The 23,688-nt window shown below is 42.5% G+C and overlaps 1 protein-coding gene across 1 annotated transcript in view; it reads left to right on the forward strand.

The window, feature by feature from the left end:
• The first annotated feature begins 124 nt into the window (after positions 1 to 124).
• Positions 125 to 23,688, forward strand: part of C4H11orf65 (chromosome 4 C11orf65 homolog) — a 30,226-nt gene continuing 6,662 nt past the window's right edge. Inside the window, exons 1-6 of the mRNA XM_048417588.3 lie at positions 125 to 202; positions 3,913 to 4,002; positions 8,176 to 8,268; positions 11,741 to 11,794; positions 19,368 to 19,568; positions 21,612 to 21,742. Coding sequence (XP_048273545.1) covers positions 3,922 to 4,002; positions 8,176 to 8,268; positions 11,741 to 11,794; positions 19,368 to 19,568; positions 21,612 to 21,742 — 560 coding nt within the window. The 5' untranslated portion in view covers positions 125 to 202; positions 3,913 to 3,921. The remainder of the gene's footprint in view (positions 203 to 3,912; positions 4,003 to 8,175; positions 8,269 to 11,740; positions 11,795 to 19,367; positions 19,569 to 21,611; positions 21,743 to 23,688) is intronic.

The raw sequence follows: 23,688 nt of genomic DNA on the forward strand, positions 1-23,688 counted from the left end.
CTTCTATCAGAACAAACCAGAACTGGTTGTGGGCGGGGCCTAAGAAGGTTGCTATGGAAGGAGCTATTAAGTCATTTCCCACTGCGTCGTTACCAAGGAAACAAACAGAGAGCGAGGCCACAGAGATTGGCAAGTCAAGGGACGCGTCCCCTCCCCGGCTCCTTTCTGCTCTCGTGTCTGGTCGGAACTTGGCCTGTTGCAGGTCCCTAAACACCCTTAGCACGCTCCCATTCATCCCGGTAGAGATGCTCTGTCCGCAGTTGCTCTGGGCTGGTGGAAAAGCTTTCCTCTAGCTCTCCAACCCCTTCTCCAGCCCTTCCCTAATCCCGGGCCTGCAGCCTTGAGGACATTACTAATTCACTTCTCACCTCCGGATTCCTCCCCACACCCTATTCAATGTAGTACATGACTTTAGGCTTTCGCTCTAAAATGTTTAGAGAGGAGGGAGCATTCAAAGGGGTACATGAATAGGGCGTCTTTTAATGTCTGTCTTGACTCTCAGTATAAGGGTCTACAGGTCAAGAGAAAAAACAAAATCATGGCACATTTCTTGAGAAAATACAATTTAGTAAAGAAGATGGGAATACAGGTTCTGCGTCGAAACTACACATGGCAAAGGAATTGATTTGAGATCGGCTTGCATGCCTACCTTTGAATCACATGACAAGGGTATTGAGTTGAGGTTGGCTTGCAGGCCTACCTCTGAATCACATGACGAGGATGTTGACTTGGAATTGGCTTGCTGGCCTCGGAATCATCCGTGCGCACCGGGGTCTAGCGAAGTCACGACTTGACGGGTGGTTTACAAATACTTCTTGAGTCTTAAAAACGGTATTTTCACTTGATTAGTTTGAAGCCTTTGTCCCGTTAATCAAAGAATTTTTCATTTCCTCTACCCTCTCTTGCGCCTTTAATTTCTCCTCCAGCAATATTTTCACATATTTTAGTGCATCATGTTTAAGAAAGAAACGCCCTATAGAATCCAGCTCCCTCTTGCAGCTACTGTGTCCCTGCTTCTGCACAGCTCCAGGGTTGTCTCTACTTGCCCAGTTCCTCTACCCACCTCTGCCTTTCCCTCTGTACCCCACTGCCTGTACAGCATTCAGGAAACTGAGGCTGTGAGTTTTGGGACATCTTGGGTTACATGGTGAAATTCTGGCTCTCTCTCTCTCTCTCTCTCTCTCTCTCTCTCTCTCTTTCTCTCTCAAAACAAATGACTCCTGACTTTACTCAAGCTCATTGACCTGGCCCACCATTTAGTACATTAGCAATATTTAGGACAACTGAGCATGTAATTGTTTTGTCTTGACGTGTCCTTGTTCCTCGGGATCACAGCTGCATCATTGCGCTGTTCATGATGGAATGATTACACACACTAAACCTTTAATCTGCATTATTAACACATCACCATGTTATCCTTACATCTCAAGTCAACCAGAAAAAAAAACATTAAGTACTGATTTAAAATGTTAGACAACTTTCATAATGTAAATATTTCTATGGTTAATCTCACAGCCTCAGGATTTGAGAGAAACTAGGCAATGTTTTATCACTAGTTTCTCCTTTATCATTGTTGTTACTGTTATTGCTGTTGTTATTGTTACTATTTTGGAAGCAGCCTGGATTGAACTGTGGGAGCCAGGTAAGCACTCTGCTACTGAGCTGCAACCCCAGCCCTCCCTCTTCCCACCATGCTGGTTCAATAGACTACAGTTCTTCAAGTGCAGCAATTGCTGGAGACGTTTTTTAAACTTTACCTTCGTGTATCTGTGTGTAAGCACCTGTGCCGTGGCACCTGTGTAGAAGTCAGAGGGCAGCTCTCCTTCCGCCTTTATGGGGATCAAGCTTGGGTCATCAGGTAGATGGTAAGTGTCTTTACCCGCTGAACCCTCTCCCCGGCCCTTTGGAGACAGCATTGGTTGTCGCAGTGTGCTGTTGTGTGTGGTAGGCAGAGGAGGGAATTCTACTCAGCGCTGTGCCTTGCACTCCCTGCCACCACTCACAGGAAAATAATGCAGCGTGAAGAATCAGGAGTGCCACTCTTAAAAAATGCTGGACGAGAGTACACCCCCTCAAAAATACTGTAATAAGGAGCTGTAATAGCATAACTAAGAGTCTTAGGTTCTGAGGACTGATTTATAAGTCTAATTTCTTATGACTGCCTTGATGCGTGGCTAAGCAACAATGATAGTTTAGGACTTTTTATGTTTCTTTTGTACTCTTTCAGAGCAATACTTTAAAAGTGTAATTCAGATCATGTTTAATAGTCATTAAAATTGTTAGGAAAAGGGGAAAACTAAGCCCACTGATTATATGTTTGGATGCTACAGCAATGTAAAATGGCTATAAAGGTATCTACTCTTGTGTGTGTGTGTGTGTGTGTGTGTGTGTGTGTGTGTGTGTGTGTGTGTGTGTGAATGTGGATATGTGGACGAAAGTACAGGTGCACACAGAGGCCAGAGGCATCAGATTCCCTGGTCAGGAATTACACGCAGTTGTGATCCACCTGACGTGGGTGCTGGGAACCGAACTCGGGTCCTCTCAAAGAGCAGCAGATGCTCTTCACCACTGAGCCGTCTCTCCAGTCCCTACTTATGGATTTGTTGAGACAGCCTTGGTGAGCCTGGAGCTCACCATGTTATCTCGACCAGCTTGCCAGTGAGTCACTTGGGATCCTCCAGTCTCTGCCCCACTGTGCTCTGAAGGGCTGGGGCTACAGACGGCCATAACTTCCTGCCTTTTATATGGATGCTAAGCATCTAAACTTGGATCTTCACGCTTGTGGAGCAAGAAGTTACCCACCAAACCCTCTCCCCAGTCGCTCAACTTTTTGAAGGATGTAATCGCATATGCTAACATAGGAATTGAGTCCAGCGTGAGTCCACAGAACACCCTCAGATTAGCACGGCTTGCCATCCATTCCCTCCCGACACAGCCGTCAGAAGCTGTAACAGGGATAGGGAGCAGGATCTCTCTGATCTCTCCAATACTCTTGACAGTTCAAATAAAATCTGTGAAGTACAAGTAGTGATTTTGTTTTGCTCATTAATAGTGCAAACTTCATCTTTCTAAAGACGTAATGCATGATCGATATAAAGTAGACCGTGTGGATAAGAAATCTATAACCAATCCCCAGTTCTAGGTTAGGGGCTTGGGTAACCTTGTGGCTACAGCTGTTTCTCTATGAATGCTGGTTACGTTCAAGTCTTACAACAAAGTAGATAAAGATCACAGGCTTTAGAGACCCAGACTGAGCTCAACTCTGACTAGTTATTTACTATTTGACCTTAAATCTTGAGATTTATCCCAGCACAGGCATATTAAACCCTCTGCAGGGAATGAAGAGATGACTTTATTAGTCAAGCAGAGTGTCCACTGCTTCACCAGAGGACCAGAGTTCAGATCCCAGCACCAACATTTGTGGCTCTCAAAAGCCTGTGACTCTAGTGCCAAGAGAAGTGGTGGCTCCTTCCAGCATCTGTGGGCACTTGCACACACAAATATTCATCTTTTTAAAAATCTCTTATGGGCTGGAGAGATGGCTCAGTGGTTAAGAGCATTACCTGCTCTTCCAAAGGTCCTGAGTTCAATTCCCGGCAACCACATGGTGGCTCACAACCATCTGTAATGAGGTCTGGTGCCCTATTCTGACCTACAGACATACACACAGACAGAATATTGTATACATAACAAATAAATAAATAAATATTTTTTAAAAAATTAAAAATCTCTTATACAAGGAAGGCACTTGTTAGAAAGCCAGGTGTAATATATTAAGAATATAATTTAAATACCAAATCTTACTTCATTGTTTCCTTTAGACAACTTTATTTAAATTCCACTGGGTCCCTGCTTCACAGTGGAACATATATAATTATTTCAAGGTTCCCATTTTGCTTATTTTTCTTTTAGGACTTCAAGATGCCTAGCAAATTGCCCCCAGACCTTCCAAAGTGGGAACAGGCTGCAAGAATCATTCAGAGGGCCTGGAAAAGTTTCCTTGTGAGTCTGTTTAGCTAATCCCTTCAGAGATAACTTACAATTCACAAAATTCATGTCCATAAAGTGTGTACGGTTCAATAACTCTTTTGTGTATTTATACAGGTTTGTGCCACCCTTTAACTTAGAAGTTTACTATTCAGTTTTAAAAGTTATAATTAGCGGTGGTGGTGTGCCCCAGCCCATGGGTTAGTCAACGGAGACCCTAAAGGGTGGGGGGGAGGAATGAGAATTAAAAGGGACAAGAGACACAACAGATGGAGACAAGACAGGATTCTGATCAAGTCTTGTTTATTAGGGGAATAAACAGGGTAGATATAGGGCAATGTGAAAAAAGGAGTGGGTTCTTACGTCAATGGGTAACTAGGCAGCTATCATGAAAAGTGTTTCAGAGGAGATTACAGCGAAAGTCACTAATTGCAAGGAAACAGATGTCTTTAGCAATTAGCTAGAAAAAGGGACTGCTAGTAGCATCAGAAGGCCAATAAATCTGAATAATCAGTTCTTAGGCTGGGAATTTAGAAGATAGCAAAAAGTTTCCCACAGTGGCACACACCTTTAATCCCAGCACCCGGGAGGCAGAGTCAGGCAGATCTCTGTGAGTTCGAGGCCAATCTGGTCTACAAAGCAAGTGCCAGAATAGCTAGGACTGTTGTTACACAAAGAAACCTTGTCTTGAAAAACCAAAATAAAAAAATAAGTTAAAATTATTTCATTAGGTTCACAAACATTTACGTTCTTTTTAGTTAAAACAGTGTTTGTGTGTGTGTTCATGTATGTAGGTATGTTTGTGGTATGTGTGGGCATATCTGTGCGTGCATGCACGCATGTGGAGGGCACAAACCAACTTCAGGCATTATTCCTCAGGATGCTGCCTCCTTAGTTTTTGAGACAGGGACCCTCACTGGCCTGTCACTTGCCAAGCAGGCGACAGCGGTTATCCAGTCAACCTCAAAAGACCCACCCAGCTCTGCCTCCCTGGTGCCAGGACTGTCAGGGTCCCACTGCCTTCAGCGTTTTTACATGGGTGCTGGAGATCAGATTCAGGTCCTCATGCTTACACAGCAAGCGTTTTCTTACTGAGCCTCTGGCCCCCACTGAGTTCCTGAATGGGGTCATACTCTGTGATACTAGCTCATACCCGGAACTGTATCACTGATAGGCTCATTTGACTTTGACCCATGTCATGTTGGAGAGGGAATGGTGAGGGCATATTTACTCATCCAGTATGTGTTGAATACTCTTGAGGATCTTATAGCTTAATGACATAATTTATCTGAGCTAACGTATTGCTCGCTTATGGTGCTCTTAACTTGGATAGGATTGGTCTCAGAAGTAATTTTCCATGTTTGCTTACCTGGCTGGGTGACAACCCAGAGGGAAGATGACTTCACTCCTTTTTATAACCCCAGCAGTTCTGTCGCTGAAAGGCTTTAGCGGCCCTGAGCCTCTTTCCCTCTGCCTTGCTAAGCCATTAGATTACATTCCTAAAGCTAGCCACCAAGGTCTAGTTCCTTATTTGGTCATTTTTGTCATGCATGACGCATTCCTGAGACTGATTACCAAGGTCCAACTATCAAAACATCAAGGCCCAGCCATCAAAATTTATTATTTGACTAATCTAATTAAAATACCCAATCAGAATTTACCGACACGCCCTAGCTCATTCTAACACAGACTTCCCTAAGCCATTTGCTGCAGTTTCTGCCCAGTTCAGATTCAGCCACCAGTGTCTTTGCCTTGCTTAATAAAGATCTCTTTGGGTTTGTTGGTGCTTGGAAATTGTGTTTCTGTGTGGTCCATGCCAAATTCTGGAGTCCAGAGGGGGACCCCACGCAGTACGTGGGTCCCTTCAGTCACTATGCCTGGTGGTTTGTGTTAAGTTAGACTGCTGCTTCTAGGTCACAAGACCACCATCATCTGCCTCTGGAAAAGTCATAAAACCTGGGCTGGTGCTTATCCACTGATTTCCGTCACCCAGACAGCAGCTTCTGCTTGCTTTAAGTTTTCATTTACTTTAAACATCACATCCACACCTTTTCCCCCACCCCTGTGGCTTGACTGATTGATGGCTTAGGTTTCTTATAAGTTCCAGGCAGAATATTGTTTGGTCTTGTTTTCTAATTCTGTTGATCAGCTCAATATTGCTTAAATAGAGAATTTAGTCTGTTTACATCTAAGATTATTAATGGAAGTAAAGACTCCTGTCCATTCCTTGTAATTGTCTTGAACATTCATTGTCATTTTGTTTTATTGATGGTGTACTGTTATCTGATGAAGACTGGTTAGTCTTCATTTTCCTTTCGTTTGCTGGCTCTGATCGGGTCGATGCTTCCATGTGCCCTCATGATGCTATCTCTTGTTCACCTATGAGTCGAGCACTCTCTCAAACAGATTTTCACTTAACTCTCTGTCACCTCACCTTACGGCTCTCACTGTGCTTTCTCACGTGCTCATTTGATCCCGGGGGTCTCTGGGGCCGATGGATTGCTATGTCTTTTGCAGGACATCTCTTGTGCTCCCACACTGAGATGTCCACATCTGGTAGGTCAGTGTGCCCCATTAACGTATGGGGTAGTCTTCGTAGTGAGCGCTCTGCTCCGCAAGACGAGCCCAGCAGCATCAGTTTACTGCGCGGCATTAGCTTTTTTTCCATTGAGCACCACAGCATCCTCCCCATAGCTGCTTTAACTGGAAGGGGAGGCTTTGGGGATGGTGTATACCAGAGAGGGCCTGCTAGCTACTGCAAAACATACTCATGGTCTCTGGGGACTGTAGTGGGTTCAGGGAGCTGTGACACAGGAATGGGTGCTCAGGATGAGGCAGCACCACAGTGGGAGCAGCAGCCTCGATCAGATGGTTTTCACACACACACTGCTTCTGGAAAAGTCTGCTTGCAGTGCGAGTTCCAATCGACCTGAGGAGCCTGAGGCACCATGACCGGCCCTCCACTTCCTCAGGATCCGTGCTCAGTGAGGTAGCTGGAGCCAAGGCATTTCTCTCTGCCATCCCAGTGGTAACAGACCCAGGCACAGGGTAGGGGCTGGAGTGCCTTTAGCAAGCCCGTGTGAGTGGACCAGCAACAGGGACCACAGTGTTTCCTTACAGTTCTAGTGAACTTCATGGGTCTCTGCTTCAGTTTTGACACAAGTGCAAGACCACAAGCAGCTGCCCCACCCTGGGCCTCAGGATGTAAGTGCCGGGAATTACTGGTTCTTAAGGTCTGTGCTCCCTGTTTCTGTTCATGTTAGAGGTCCGTCCTTTGCAATGGAGAGCATCCAACTAGCCTAGGGCACAGCGATTCTGCAATGTCAGGCTGGGTTTGCAAGGCAGCTACCCTCTGAGCTAGTGCAGTGGGTGTCTATGAAACCTTGGAGGGGAGGGGTGCGCAGGTATTTCTGAGTCCTAGAACCTTCTAAATTTACACAACAGTACTTGTCTTGAGACGCCACCAGCTATAGCAGCCTGTGCATTCATCTGGAGAGCCTGAAGTCCTTGTCCAAAGTATAGTCACCATATAGAGTTATGGTTGCTTAGCTGACTAAACCATCAACCTGGGAGAGCTAAGAAGCTTTTTGCTAGCAAAGACTGAGGGCAGGGGCAGCCACGCTGACAGGAGTCTATAGAAAGTCTCCTGCAAGGCGTCGGGGCGGCGCTTCTTTGTAACTATGTGGAGCCGGGTGGGAATTGAGGAAATGTTTTTCTTTCTTTCTTTCTTTTATATTTATTTATTTATTATGTCTACAATATTCTGTCTGTGTGTATGCCTGCAGGCCAGAAGAGGGCACCAGACCTCATTACAGATGGTTGTGAGCCACCATCTGGTTGCCAGGAATTGAACTCAGGTTTCAGTTTGAAGCCTCGTTTCTCTGCTCCTGCAGGACTAACAGATCTGTGTTTCTGGGCAGGCGTATGAATGGGTAATAAGTAGAGAATTCAGGACTTCAGTGAGATAGCCCGGTGGGTAAAGGCAAGGGCCACCAGGCCTAATGATGTACGTTGTACCCCTGGGATGCACATGGTGGAAAGATGAAGCCAATTTCCAGAGGTTGTCCTCTGCTCTCCAAATATGTACTAGAGCTCCCCAACACAAATAAAGAAATGTAAAACTACCTTTTCAAATCCTGAAAATGTAGAGTCTAGTTTTAATCATCAAATCCTGTGTTCTGATCTCAGAATGTTGCAGTGTTCCAGCACTTTAAAAGCCTGATTGACTTGAGACAACAGGGGGAGCCGCGTCAGATAGTGAAGTATATTAATCCCAAAGAGGTGAGACGGTTCTTACCGACACAGCATCTTCTCGTCAGTTCAGTGTTCTCGTGTGCTTCCTTCTGAACCTTTGAGTGAAGCTGTAGTGTACAAGGGCCAGCCAAAGAAACCCACTCTGGCCCTGAAACCAGAGCTGGTGAAAGAAACTGACCCTGACCCTGAAGCCAGAGCCAGTGACAGAAACACACCTTAACTCTTGACACCAGAGCCGGTGAAAGAAAGACTTTATTCCTAAACCTAGAACCTGTGAAACATACCCTGACTCTGAAGCCAGAGCCAAAGAAAAACCACTTTCACCATGGAACCAGAGCCAGTGAAAGAAAAACGCCCTGGACCCAAAACTAGAGCCATAGCTCTGCTAGGATGTTCCCTTAGGGGAACAGAGCAGAACGCAGCTGCACTGGCTCTCTCTCAGAGAGGAACAGAATTGCTACATCCTTCAGGGAGCCCATTCCCCACCACATCCCAGTTTCAGGCATCACCTGACATCCCGACCAGTCAGGGTATCTTTCACTCCAGAGCTGTCCCTTTGCAACTCCAGCCATCACCTAACTACTCAACTACTGCAACCCCAAAGAACCAGCTTCTGAGCTACAAGCAGGGCTCAGAGAAAAACTCCACAGCATTGTAAACCTAAGACTTCATCTGAGGGATTTCAGGGGGAAAGGAACGAACATATCTCGTATTAATTCCCACCAGCTTTCTTTGTTCTTCACAGCTGACAAAGACCCACACAACCTTTCAGGCATTATATCTGAAAACCACATACCATTTCTTAAGTAAATGATAAGAAACAGAGTCTTCCTGACAGCAATAACTACAGATAGCAATAAAAGAGCATTTTCTTTCAGTCAGCTTCCTAATCAGTGGGCTGCACACCACAGCTGCCGAAGGACGCGTCATTTTGTCATCTTATCTACAGAGGGGGCCTTCTGAAGCTGAACTATGAAGGAGACGAAGAGAAATAAGGAAACTGTGTGCTATGGCCTATACTTTTAAACATTTAGTGGTCAGAAAAGCCAGGATTTTCTCAGACTGGAGACTTTACAAAGAGCAACGTATCTATAGAGAGTGTGCAGCGCCCTCAGCTTGAGGAGCCTTCATGGCAGGAGCTGCAGGGCAGGGGGTGGAGCACAGCAGAGGAGCTGACTCGGCGCTCTTCACGGCACAGCCACATTAGAAGCATTTTAAATCTTAAGATAGATTTTTCTGTCCTGCGTGTAACCCTTGACCATAAGAAGCAAGACTTGCAATTCTTTTTCAGGGCTATGAAGTTAGTTTATATTTTGTAGCCCTGGTCAGTTAGGACTCTTTTCCTGTGGTGTCTAAACAAAAGCCATAAACCTGACGTTAGAATTTGTTCGGAGAGTTGATCACCATCCTCTGGCACCGCAGTTAAGTTGCTTCACACTGTTTACTTTGGTTCAGCAAATCAGACTGCCAACCAGTGTCCTTGTAAATAAGATTGCTTTTTTTCTGTGAATAGTTTATCTTAAAATCTGTTAGCAGGGCACCTGGTCTGATCTAAAGCTAATTTGAAGTTTTATATTAGTTGATAGTATACGACTATCTTGGCAACTGGGGAAAATACAACTGTTTTCTTAGGCTGTGCTCCAAGACAATTCTTTTTTTTAATATTTATTTATTTATTTATCATGCATACAATATTCTTTCTGCGTGTATGCCTGAAGGCCAGAAGAGGGCACCAGACCTCATTACAGATGGTTGTGAACCACCATGTGGTTGCTGGGAATTAAACTCAGGACCTTTGGAAGAACAGGCAATGCTCTTAACCTCTGAGCCATCTCTCCAGCCCCCTCCAAGACAATTCTTAATGGTAACTTATAACCCTTGACTCAGGCAGCATCTCTTTGTATTTGTTTTATTCATTGAAACTCTGTGTAGGCTAACATTACCAATATTAATTGGACAATACAGCTAAGGCCGAGCCACCTTCTTGACAATTCACTGATAAAAAGGCCCAGTAGATCAGGGATGTAGTCATAAGATACACACTCAATATAAACATGTAAGATTACAGGCAGAATCAACAGATATTCTGGAGTCTGTATATCTTGCAATCTTTGTAAAACAAGTTTTTCCTCCATCAGAAATTATTTCTGGTGGGTTGACAACTTGAGTATCAATTGCTGTCTCCTGTTTTTATGTCATCATGGCTCCCAGCACCCAGTGAGTCAGGATATCTTTCCTTCCAGAACTGTAACACTCACCTGCAGAACTATTAGACACATGCTGAAAGCTCAGAAAGCAAAGCTACATAGTTCAATGAAATACCACAAAGCAAACACCTTGAAATCATTCTCAAACTCACTGTGCCTGTCATTCACTTGTGACCCCTTCCTTTCAATCTAAGCATGTTCATTTTTAACTCAATTATTATACATTAGCTTCTTCTTTGGAGGCATGCCTTGAAGTGCTGTCCTGGTTGGTTGTTCTTGTCAACTTGACACAAGCTCAGGTCATTTGGGGAAAGGCATGTCTATAGTTCTTGATAATAATTAATGTGATAATGATTGATGTTGTATGTCCAAGTCCACTTGGGTGGAGCCACTTCTGAGCAGGTGGTCCTGGGCTCTAAGCAGGCGGAGCAAGCCATGGAGACCCAGGCAGTAAGCAGTATCCTTCCATGGCCTCTGCACACAAGATTAGAATCTTTTTTGACTTAACAAAAGCTAGTTAGGAAAGACCCATCTAGTGTTGAGCTTGTGTGGACCAGTTATTATTTTTCCCTGAATTTATTTACAAGGTGCAATATTTTCTATGTAAGTCATATATTTGAGGACTTATGTTCTGTTTTACAAATAAGTCATTTAGGATTTGTAATTTTTATTGTTTTGCAACAGGACATCCCTATCTATACAGTCCTGACTGTCCCAGAACTTACTCTGTAGACAGGCTGGTCTTGAACTCCCAGGGATCCACCTCTCTCTGCTCCCAAGTGCTGGAATTAAAGGTGTGCACCACCACACCCATTTGAAGATTGTATTTATATTGAACAGAAAGGAGAGTTTGGCAGTATCATTCCAGTTATCCTCAGGACTGTCCATAAATCCTTAGCTCTCAAAGTGTTTCATGATTTTGGGCCTGGAGAAACAGCTCAGCAGTTAAGAGCTCACAGTGCTCTACCTGAGGAGCCAAGTTCAGTTCCCAGCACCCACATAGAGAGGCTCACAACCACCTTACTCCAGCTTCAGTGAGATCCAGTGCCTCAGACTTCCGTGAGCACCTGCACACACACACACACACACACACACACACACACACACACACACACACACAATCATAATTAAAAATAAAAATATCTTATGATTTAAATCTAACTATTTGAAGCCCACTCACCCACCCTGTTTTAGAAACAGCAAATGCCAGCAACTATTTCTAAAGGACAGAATGAGAAGTGACGAGGAGCTGCTCACGGGATGCTGAGGGCCATCCATCTCTTTTCTTACAGGCGGAGCTCCTAGATGCTGCGGCTGGCATTCAAGTCCGATTCAGGCTGGGTGGGGTGAGTATGGAGGAGTCTCTATTTGGTAGGTTAGATTTTTCCCATTATTGAAAATAGATTTTCTTCTCATATAATATATACTGATTACAGTTTCCCCTTTCTCTACGCTTCCTAGTTCCTCCTCACCTCCCCTCTCATCCAGATCCACCCCCTTTCTGTCTCATTAGAAAACAGACTTCGAAGGGATAATGGCATGCATGATACGTTATAATAAAACAAAAACTAACACACCAGAATTGGGCAAAGCAAACAGAAGGAAAAGAGCCTAGGAGAAGGCACAAGAGTTAGAGCCCCACTTGTTAGTATCCCATAAAAACATTGAACTGAAAGTCATTACATATACACAGAGGACCTGGTACAGATCGGTTCAGGCCCTGCACACGCTGCCTCAGTCTCTGTGAGTTCACGTGAGCTTTGTTCATGTTGGTTTAGAGGGCCTTGTTTTCTTTGTGTCTTCCAGCTTCTCTGGCTCTTACACTCCACTTCCTCTTCCACAGAGTTCCTCAAGCCATAAAGGGGAGGAATTTGATAGAGATACCTCATTTAGAACTGAGTGTTTCAAGGCCTCTCATTCTCTGCACACGTTCTGGCTGTGGGTCTCTGTGTTTGTTCACATCTGCTGCAGGAGAAAGTTTCTCTGATGCTGGTAGAACACAGCACTGTTCTATGAGTGTGGCAGAATGTCATTAGGAGTCATTTTATTTGGGGGAACAGTATTTGGTTTTACCCCTGGCCCCTGGACTATCTAGCCTCAAGTTCTTGGCCCCCGCAAGTAGCATCAGATATGGGTTCCATCTCATGGAGTGGACCCTAATTCAGATAAGATATTGGTTGGTTACTCTTACAAGCTTAGTGCCTCCATTGCCCTAGCATATCTTGCAGGCGGGACAGCATTGTAGATCAGAGGGTTGGTAGCTACATTTGGTGTTTACATTTCTCTTTTGGTAGTATACATAATATTTTCCTGTACCATAGGTGCTCAACTTGGGGGTGAAGGCTCTATGTAGGCACCAGCTTGACTTTATATCCCATCAGTTGTGCAGGTATTGTCTTTAGCAATGGGGGCTTTCTGTCAATTTGTGGAGCGCAACCTATAGTCTTGGCAACAGCCTGAGTCATTTGGGGATTCAATGGGACTCCTTTGGCCAACAACTCAATTAGATGTAACCCAATTATGGTACTGGATGCTTCATTTGGTGACAAGAAATGGCTGGATGGAGCCTGCAAAGATGGTTCACTGGTTGAGAGCCCTGACTGCTCTTCCAGAGGACCCGGGTTCAATTCTCAGCACCCACATGACAGCTCACAACTGTCTCTAACTCCAGCTCTAGGAGATCTCATACCTTCACCCCAATGCACGTAAGACAAAGTTAAATAAATTATTTTTAGAAAGAAAAGAAATGGCTAGATGGGCATATGTCTTCCCAATTATTTGATGATTTCATTTAGATTGCCTCCATATACATACATACATACATTCGTACATATACATGATCCTCTACTGTACTGTTTCTATATTACCCTTCAATTTTTAGCTGTCTCTCCCCATATTCATTCCCTAATCCCCCTTTTTTATCCTCCTCCTTACTTGATCCTCCCATTTCAGCCTCCCCCATCCATATCTATCCCAATTCTTTTTCCTAACAAGTTCTGTCACCCCTTGTCCCATACTCTCTACCTAACTTCTATGGTTCTACAGATCGTAGCTTGGTTGTTGTTGACTTAAAGCTAATGTTTACATTTAAGTGAATACAAACCATATTTCTGGCTCTGAGATAACTCACTCAGGGTGATTATTTTCCCTGGCTCCATCCATTTACCTGTGAATTTCATGATTTTATCATCTTTTTAATGGGTAGATAATGATCCATGGTATAAATGTACCACATTTTCTTTATCCATTCTTCTGTTGAGGGCCGTCTAAGTGATTTCCAGCTTCTGGCTACTATGAATAGAGCATCAGTGGCCATGGTTGAACCAGTGAAGCAGGAAGAAGCATCCCTTGGGGATATGCCCAAGAGTGGTATAGCTGATATTGGGGAACATCCATTTCCATTTCACAACCAAGGAACCACCACACTGATTTCCAAAGTGGCTGTACAAGTTTGCAGTTCCACTAGCAATGGCGGAGTGGGTCCCTTACTCTATATCCTCACCAGCATGGCCTGTCACTTGTCTCATTAATCTTAACCTTTCTGACAGATGTAGAATGAAATCTCAAAGTAGTTTTAATTTGGGTTTCCCTGGTGGCTAAGGTTGTTAAACATTTCTTTGAGTTTCTTCTTTTGAGAATTCTCTGTTTAGGTCTGTACCCCATTTTTTAATTGGGTTATATGTTTTGTTGTTATCTAGTTTTTTTTAGTTCTTTATTTATTTTCGATATTAGACCTCTATCCAATATGTCATTGATAAAAATCTTTTACTGCTCTGTAGGCTGCTGCTTTATCTGTCCTACTGATAGTATCCTTGACTTTTCAACTTCATAAAGTCCCCTTTATTAATTGTTGATCTTAGTGCCTGAGCTATTGGTGTTCTGTTCAGAAAGTATTTTCCTGTGCCATATGCATTGGTGTTTCGTCTGCATGTATGTCTGTGTCTGATCTTGGAATTACAGACAGTTGTGAGCTGCCATGTGGGTGCTGGGGATTAAACCCGGGTCCTCTGGAAGAACAGTCAGTGCTCTTAAGTCTGAGCCATCTCTCCAGCCCTGCCAAGCAGTTTAAGAGTATTCCCACTTTCTTTTCTATCAAGTTCAGTGTATCTGGTTTTATGTTGAGGTCTTTGATCCATTTGGGTTGAGTTTTGTGCAGGGTGATAAGTATGGATCAATGCATTCTTCTACATGCAGATATCTAGTTTGACCAGTACTATTTGCTGAAGATGTCGCCATTTTTTTTCCCCAGTGTGTATTTCTAGCTTCTTTGTTAAAAAAAAATCAAGTATCCATAGGTATGTGGATTTATGTTTGGGTCTTCAATTTGATTCCATTAATCACATGTCTGTTTTAATTACTGTACTTCAGGAGTACAGTTGAAATCAGGGATAGTGACGCCTCCTGAGGTTTATCCATATATTGCTGAAAATTGTCCTTTTAAGATCTTTGGAGAACTGCGTTGGAATTTTGGTGGGGAATACATTGAATCTATAGATTGCTTTTGGTAGGGTGGCTATTTTTACTGTATTTAATCCTACCAATCCATGAGCATAGGAAATCTTTCCACCTTCTGATAATTTCAGTTTCTTTCTTCAATGTCTTTAAGTTTTTTTCATACTTGGTTATAAGTTGCTTAGTTAGATAGCCCCAAGATATTTTATATTATCTGAGGCTACTGTGAAAGGTTTCCCCCTGATTTCTTTGTTTGTTACTTGTATATAGGTGAGCTACTGATTTTTGTGAGTCAGTTTTGTACCCAGCTACTTTACTGAAAGTGTTGAGCTGTAGGGTTTCCTTGTGCAATTGTTAGGGTCAGTTATGTATGCTATTGTATCTGCAGATAAAGAAACCTCTTCCTTTCCAATTTGTAACCTTTGATCTCCTTTAGTTGTTATACCGCTCTAGCCAAAACTCAACGTATTATATTGAACAGGTACAGAGAGAGTGGACAACCTTTCCTTGTTCCTGATTTTACTTGAATTGCTTTGTATTTCCCGTATTTAATTTGATGATGGCTATAGGCTATCTGTACATTGCCTTTATTATGCTTCGATATACCCATGGCTATCTCGAATATCTCCTGGCCTTTAATCATGAAGGGGTGTTGGATTTTGTTAAAGGCCCTTTCTGAATCTAATGAAATGATTGTGTGGATTTGGTCTTTAAGTTTGTTTATATGATGGATTACATTTCTCAGTTTACATATGTTTAATCATCCCTGCATCTCTGGGATGAAGCCTTCTTGTTCATGGTGGGTGAACTTTTTGATGTGCTCTTGGATTTGGTTTGCAGGGATTTTTTTTGAGAATTTTTGCACTATGTTCATAAGTAAAATTGTGATTTTTTTTATCTTTGTTGAGTCTTTATGCAGTTTGGGTATCATGGAAACTGTGGCCTTGTAAAACAAATAGGACAATATTCCTTTGGTTTTTATTTTGTGGAATAATTTGAGGAGGATTGGATTTAACTGTTATTTGAAAGTCTGATAGAATTCTATACTGAAACCATCTGACGCCAGGCAGTGGTGGCACACGCCTTTAATCCCAGCACTCGGGAGGCAGAGGCAGGCGGATCCCTGTGAGTTCGAGGCCAGCCTGGTCTACAAGAGCTAGTTCCAGGACAGGCACCAAAAAAACTATGGAGAAACCCTGTCTCGAAAATCAAAACAAAACAAAAAACCATCTGGCCCTGGAGGGGTTTTTTTGTTTGTTTTTGTTTTGTTGTTGTTGTTGTTTTGTTTTTTTTGTTTTTTTTTTGTTTTTGTTTTTGTTTTTTTACTGGTTGGGAGACTTATTGCTTTTGTTTCTCTAGGGGTTATCTTTATTTAACTTTGCCAAGTGGTATGTACCAAGAAAATTATCCATTTCCTTCAGGTCTTCAATGTATTTATTTTGGTTTTTTTGTTTGGTTGGGTTTTTTTGTTTTTGTTTTTTTGAGACAGGGTTTCTCTGTAGGTTTGGAGCCTGTCCTAGAACTATCTCTTATAGACCAGGCTGGCCTTGAACTCACAGAGATCTGCCTGCCTCTGCCTCCCAAATGCTGGGATTAAAGTCATGTGCCACCACTGTCCAGCTCTTACAGGTTTTTAAAGTATGTCCTTATGATCCTCTGGATCCCCTTGGTATATTGTGTCTTTCTTTTCATTTCTAAGTTTGTTAACTTGGATAACCTTTCTTCACCTTTTAGTTAATTTGAGTAAGGGTTTGTTGATCTTAATGACTTTCTCAAAGAATCAACCCTTTGTTTCACTGATTCTTTGTATTTTTTTTCTTTTTATTGATCTTTTTATCGCAGAGTTTCATTATTTCTTACTGCCTTCTCCTCTTGGGTGCAGTTTCCTTCCTTCTGTTCTAGAGTTTTCAGGTGTGCTGTTAAGTTACTAGTATGAGATAGCTCCAATTTTTTTTTTTAATGTAGGTACTTAGTGCTATGGTCTTTTATCTTAGAACTGCTTTATTGTGTCCCATAAGTTTGGGTCTATTGTGTGTTTGTTTTCATTCAATTCTAGGAAGTCTTTAATTTATTTCTTAATTTTTGCCTTGACCATTTTTTTTTCATTCACTAGTGATTTGTGTAGTTTCTGTGCGTTTGCAAGCTTTCTGTCGTTGTCCAGCTGCCATCTGTGGTGTCAGTTACATCTGTTGAGGCTTTCTTTGTGTCTGACTAGGTAGTCAGTTTTGGAGAAAGTTCCATGAGGTGCTGAGAAGGTATATTCTGCATTCGAGTGAAATGATCTGTAAATATCTATTAGGTTCATTTGGTTCATAATGTCAGCTAGCTCCAGCATTCATTGTTTAGTTTTTGTCTGGATGGCCTATTGGCTATCACTGTGTGAGGGTCAATACGCAATTTAAGTTACAGTGGTGTTTCTTTTATTTACGTGGGTGCCCTTGTGTTTGGTGCATAGGGGTTAAGAATTGCAATGTCGTCTTGGTGGATGTTTCCTCTGATGACTATGTAGTGTCCTTCCCTATCTCTTATTAGTTTTGGTTTGAAGTCTAAAATTAAAATTAAAATTGCTATACCAGCTTGCTTCTGAAGTCCATTGAATAGACGTCTCTTTAGTCAGGGTGATGTCTATTCTTGATGTTAGGGTGCATTTCTTGGATACAGCAAAAGTATGGATCTGTCTTTGCATCCATTCTGTTAGTCTATTTAGGAATTGAGACCATTGACGTTGAGAGATATTAATGAGCAGTGTTTGTTGATTCCTGTTATGTTGTTGTGGTGATGGTGGTGTATGTGTGTATGGGGGTGGGAGTGTGTGTGTGTTTTCCCTGGTTTGATTTACTTGTTGGGGATTATTCCCTGTGATTTCTTGGGTGTGTTGAGTTGTTTTAGGTTGGAGTTTTCCTCTCAGCAACTTCTGTAGGGCTAGATTTCTAGATAGATATGGCTTAAATTTGGTTTTATCATGGAATATCTTATTTTTTCCATTTATTTTAGTGGAAGTTTTGTCTGGGCTAGCATCTATGGTCTCTTTGAGTCTATAAAATATCTGTCCAGACCATTCTGGTTTTTAGAGTCTCCATTGAGTTGAGAAGTCAGGAGTCTGCCTTTATATATTACTTGGTCTTTTTCCCTTTCAGCTTTTAATATTCTTTGTTCTGTATGTTTAGTGTTTTGACCGGGGGTCAGGGGGATGACTTTATTTTCTGATTCAGTCTATTTGGTGTTCTGTATATTTCTTATAGCTTGATAGTCATCTTCTTTAGGTTACAGAAATTTCTTTGATGATTTTGTTGAAAACATTTTTTTGTGCCTTTGACCTCTGTCTCGCTTCCTTTCCTCTATACCAATTACTCTTAAATTGGGTCTTCTAATAGTGTTCCAGATTTCCTGGATGCTTTATGCCATGATATTTTTAGAGTCAACATTTTCTTTGATTGACTTAGCCATTTATTCTATCGTGTCTTCAAATGCCTGACATTCTCTCTTCCATCTCTTGTATTCTGTTGGTGAGACTTACCTCTCACCAAATGAGTTCCTACATTTCTCATTTCCAGATTTCCCTCAATTTGGGCTTTCTTTATTGAGTCTATTTCACTCTCAGGTCTTGAACTGTTTTATTCATTTCCTTCCACTGTTTGCTCATGTTTTCATAGTTGAAGAGATTTGTTCTTCTTTAAGGCCTCTATCACATTCATAATGGCTATTTTAAGGTAAGAATGGGGATGGACTAGAGAAAAGCAGGGTATTCCCCAGGTTAGTCCCATGGGAGTGGGGGCAGAGAGTGAGGAGAGGCCTCAGAAGGTCCACTACAGAGCTGGCGATGAGACTGGGGGATTGGATTTAGAGGAATAGAGAGAAAGGTGAAGATCTGCAGCTGCCTGTGTGTGCCCAGGAGTGCCTGCTGGATTAGCAGCTGAGACTAGCAATGAAGTGGGGAAGGAGGCTAGGAGGGCAAGGTGTGTGTGGTCCACTGGAGATGGGACGACAGAGGGATGCCTCAGCAGGTGGTCTGGGGCAAAGCTTAGTGGGGGGGGGATTGGATTTGAAAGAGCAGAGGGAGAAGTGAAGATCTACAGTTAACTTACCAGATTCCCTGGCTGGAGTTCGTTCTCTCTCTCTCTCTCTCTCTCTCTCTCTCTCTCTCTCTTTCTTAAAAAAGATTTATTTATTTATTTATTTACTTTGTACACAATGTTCAGCCTCCATGTATGCCTGCAGGCCAGAAGAGGGCACCAGATCTCATTACAGATGGTTGTGAGCCACCATGTGGTTGCTGGGAATTGAACTCAGGACCTCCGGAAGAGCAGTCAATGCTCTTAACCTCTGAGCCATCTCTCCAGCCCCCTGGCTGGAGTTCTTATTTGGTAGTTATAAAGCACACTTAACTTGAAGTGCAAAAGAATTTTTAAAATGTGATCCATGTCTGTTACTGCATTACAATGACGCTTTGAATTTTCCCATCTACAGGTTAAATTTCCACCAGAGATATACTATAAAATTTTTACTCACAGACATGTTGAAGATCTGTGTGCTAACAGCCCTAGAGATTACACAAAGCTTCCAGCAAGATACACATCCCATAACAAGAATGATCCGCCTCAGGTTGAGGACCACAGTGGCTGGTACCGCCGCATAGAGAACAATGGCTGGCGGCCTGTCTCCCAGAGAGTAAGATATGGCAGTAGCAGCCATTTTTATTTTTATATATTTAGAAATTAATCTTGAACTTTAAAAGTAATAGTTGTGATTCAATTGAAAAAATGCTAACTTAGCTATTCTGGAGTTGTTAAATATGATCAATTGTTATCCTTAGAAATTATTTGAATTATTATTCTGTGTGTGTGTGTGTGTGTGTAAATGGTGTGTGTGCAAGCATGGGGGATCACGTGCTCCATGTGCATGTAAACAGTTTGTAGGAGTTGTCTCTCCTCATACCCAGGTCGTCAGGTTTGGGTGGTGTTTTTACATGGTGAGTCGACTCATTGGCTCCTTACGTTTAATTTTTTTCAACATAATATTTTTTTGTTTTGTTTTGTTTTTCGAGACAGGGTTTCTTTGTGTCTTTGGATCCTGTCCTGGAACTAGCTCTTGTAGACCAGGCTGGCCTCAAATAGAGATCCGCCTGCCTCTGCCTCCCAAGTGCTGGGATTAAAGGCGTGCACCACCACTGCCCGGCTAACATAATAATTTTTTATTGGTTCTCTGGGAATTTCACATCATGCACCCCAATCCCACTCTTTTCTTAGTCTTTCCATGCCTACCTTCCACCCTTGTAACTTCCCACCCAAAGGAAACAAACAAAAGTAAAAATTAAAAACCAAACAAAACCAACATCTTGCCGACCCCTCTGGGCAACTACCTGCTTCTCTAGCAACATCAGCCTTCTTCCACACCCAGGTCTGCCTTGCGTGTACCACTCCTCTCCTCCCCCATGCCTCTCTATCACATGTTCATCTATGGTCGTAGTATTAGGAACGCCAATGTGTCATACAGTATACCCTTTGGCCTAAACAGCGTTACTTGCCAATATTCCCTGCAGTGAGTCATTGGTCTGGTTCAAGGCCTCTGGTTTCTGCTACACCATCAGTACTGACCAGACCTTCACCACGACTCCTCTTGAATATCATGCTGTCGCCCCGGTCATGTAGATCCTGTGGCTATGGCTCCACAGGACCGACTCCTTCACATGTTCCAGCAGCTCATAAATGGGGTAGATGTTGGGGACCCAGGTGGCAGCACAGGCCCGCTCCCATCAGTCTGGTTCTCACTGCTGCTATGTCTCCAGTTACACCTCTCTCCACCGCATAAGAACTGCTCCACGTCTCTCCCTCCTCTCCATCCACCACATATTTGCTCATCAGGAGGCAGCGGGCAGGCTTCTCTTATGTTTATTTCTAACCATCAGGTTTGAAACTAGGCCATTTTTATTTTCTCTCTGCTAACGATATACTCAAAACACCGATTGTAGGATGTGGTATACTTATATAACAAAATTTTTAGACGTTTGAGATGTTTAAAATGACCAAGGTGTGAATCTACTCCATTCAGTACCTTATCACATGCCCGTCTTCACTAGGCATAGTTCCAGATGCTAAGCACACAGTGGTAAGAAGACATAGCTCCTTCTGTCACAGAGAATGCTGTACCTAGAGATCAGTCAAGCAGGCAGGCTGCTTTCATGTGGTATGCTAAGTGGTTAAACAGGGCAAACTGTTGGGAGACACAGCAGACGTTATCTAGTGTTGTGTTATGGAAAGAGAAGATAAACTGAAATTGGGAAAACAAACAACCAGCTAGGAGGACATGCCATTCAAAGACACCACAGTTTGGGACATAGTAGAGGCACTTCTTTTCTGAGTGGATATCAACCTTAAGGACAGTCATGAAAAGCCAGCAGCACTAGGAGAGGCTGGGTATGTTCAGGTGAGATGAGACAGACATGCTTAGAACAGGTCTGCTATGCATTCATTTCACCAAGTGCTGAAGGAACGCGTCAGTACACAAGTGGTTTGCCAATGTTGCTATAACATGTGCTTCTGAACCTGCTGTGTTATTAATGGGCACATAACTTAATGAGAGCTGCCTCGAAAAGGCTGGCTTCGCCTCTACTCCTCTCCTGTACATTCCCACCAACACAACGTTCTTGTCTATAGAGGGTCCTTCACAATCAGTATTTTAATTCTGTGTATATTCATCTCCACTCTGCCATAGTTTTGGCTACCATTTGAAAACGAAGTGTTGGAAAGCACAAAGGAAAGTGAATTCCATTTCTCTAAACTGAAGAGAAAGCAAGATATGGAAAAGAAAAGAAAAATTAAAAAGATAGAATGGATGCGGGAAATGTAAGTAGATAGCTTGGTCTTATTAAAGAAATAGTATTTTTGAGAAAAGAAGTTAGAGAACTCGGACTACTTAATTTTGAATTATAAGGCTTACAAAGCAACTGCAATCACGACATTGTGACCAGCATAAAGCCACAGAGATGACGGGAACAGACTACAGATGGCTGAGAAACAGACAATACACTGTTAGTGGTTTTTTAAAAGCAAAGTGCCCAGTTTGTCTCTGCTGTTTTGAGAAGATAATCTGACCACAGCAATTTAAGGGAGGGAAAGGCTCATTTCAGCTTCAGGTTACAGTCCATCACTGAGGGAAGTCAGGACAGGAGGCCATGTACTACTTGGAGCAGAAACCATGGAGTGATGCTGCTTGCTGGCTCATCCTTAGCTAGCTTTCTTCCAGCCCAGCGCCACCTGCCCACGGAATGGAGCTGACCAGGCAAACTGGGTCTTCCATATTAACTAATGATCAAGACCACCCCCACAGACATACCCATAGGCCAATCTGATCTGGACAATTAGACTTGACTAAGTCACTGCACAAGGAATTGCATTTAGAAGACACTGCCCTTTTACTTGAGATGTAGGCGTTCTTTGAGCAATTCTTTAGGTCAGGTCTAGTGATGAGGTGATGAGTTCCCTCATTTCGTTGCTCAGAAAGTTTTTATTCATCTTAATGAACTTTGTTCAAACTGTCCAACTCATGGTATCCTCAAGTACTTGGATTACAGGCATGAGCTTTCACACGGGGCTTTATTGTATCGAATTCTTCCATGACCCTTGGGCCTCTGTGCCTGTACAACCACATCTTTTTCCAGGTCAGAGACATTTCATTGACAAAGATCCCTGTCTTTCTACTTTTTGATGTCTTGTACTGATTGAAATATTATAAAGTGCCATTGTGTCTTAGGGTTTTTCTTCATTTTTTTCCATCTAAGATATTACAAAAGATGTATCTTTATGTTCATTGTTTTCTTCTCCTGGCTTAATGCAATGATGAAGCTATCAACTGCATGGTTAATTTGAAATAATGAATTCCTCATTTGTAAAGATTTCCTTTACTATATCTGCTAGAAATTTCATTCATAAATTTCCCCAATTTTGTTGAATTTTCTGTATGTAATTCTCCTGTATCTCACTGAGTTTTCTCAGATTTGTTAAAATATTGAATAGGCATTTAATTAGTATACTTTCCTTTTGAAGTCTGTGGCTAGAGTTCTGGTCCCTTGGAAGTTTCATCTTACCTTGTTTTCTCCTTACTTCTGTGTCTACACCTGGTGGTTAAGTTGGACTAACTTTATAAATGGGCCACTGGAGTAAAAAGTCATGTCTCTTTGAATGTTGGTCCAGCAAAGGACACTGGTTTTGTTTCCAGTTGGCCATGGAAATAAACCACTTCCCTGCCATAGTCAGTGGTTCCTGGATACCCTGCATGCTGCAACAGGTTCAGAGTCCCCCAAAACGAGTGTTTACATACTCAATTCCCATCATTTTCCTTGTGTGGATGCCAGGAATGAGGAGCATTGTGGGAGAACTATTTCCTTAGGCACCCTGGAGGCAAAGCATTATTTATGTCTGTTTACTACAGGTTCAGGCCTTCTCTAGGCATTATTTTGTAGCTCAGGTCTAGTAATGATGACAAAGTCTGCTGATGATACATTTGTCTTCTCAATGAATTTCTGTGTTCCATGTTCTTGGTAAGGACTACTAATGTCTCCCTATTCATGTTTGGTAGGAACACGTACCTTAAACTAATGTTTAAGATAGTATCTAGACAGAAGGGGGATATGCTCAGAGTCAAATCTGAATGCTGCCTCTCCCCATTTTTACCACTTTCCATGATCTTAAACAATTCCTTGACTTCTCCAAGTCTCAATTCTTTATATAAGAAAGAAGAAACAACCACCACAAATGGCTGTCTTTTTAAAAGAAAGATATGAAAATTATGC

This window comes from Myodes glareolus, chromosome 4 (assembly GCF_982192425.1).
Source record: "Myodes glareolus chromosome 4, mMyoGla1.1, whole genome shotgun sequence".
Classification (NCBI taxonomy): Eukaryota; Metazoa; Chordata; class Mammalia; order Rodentia; family Cricetidae; genus Myodes; species Myodes glareolus.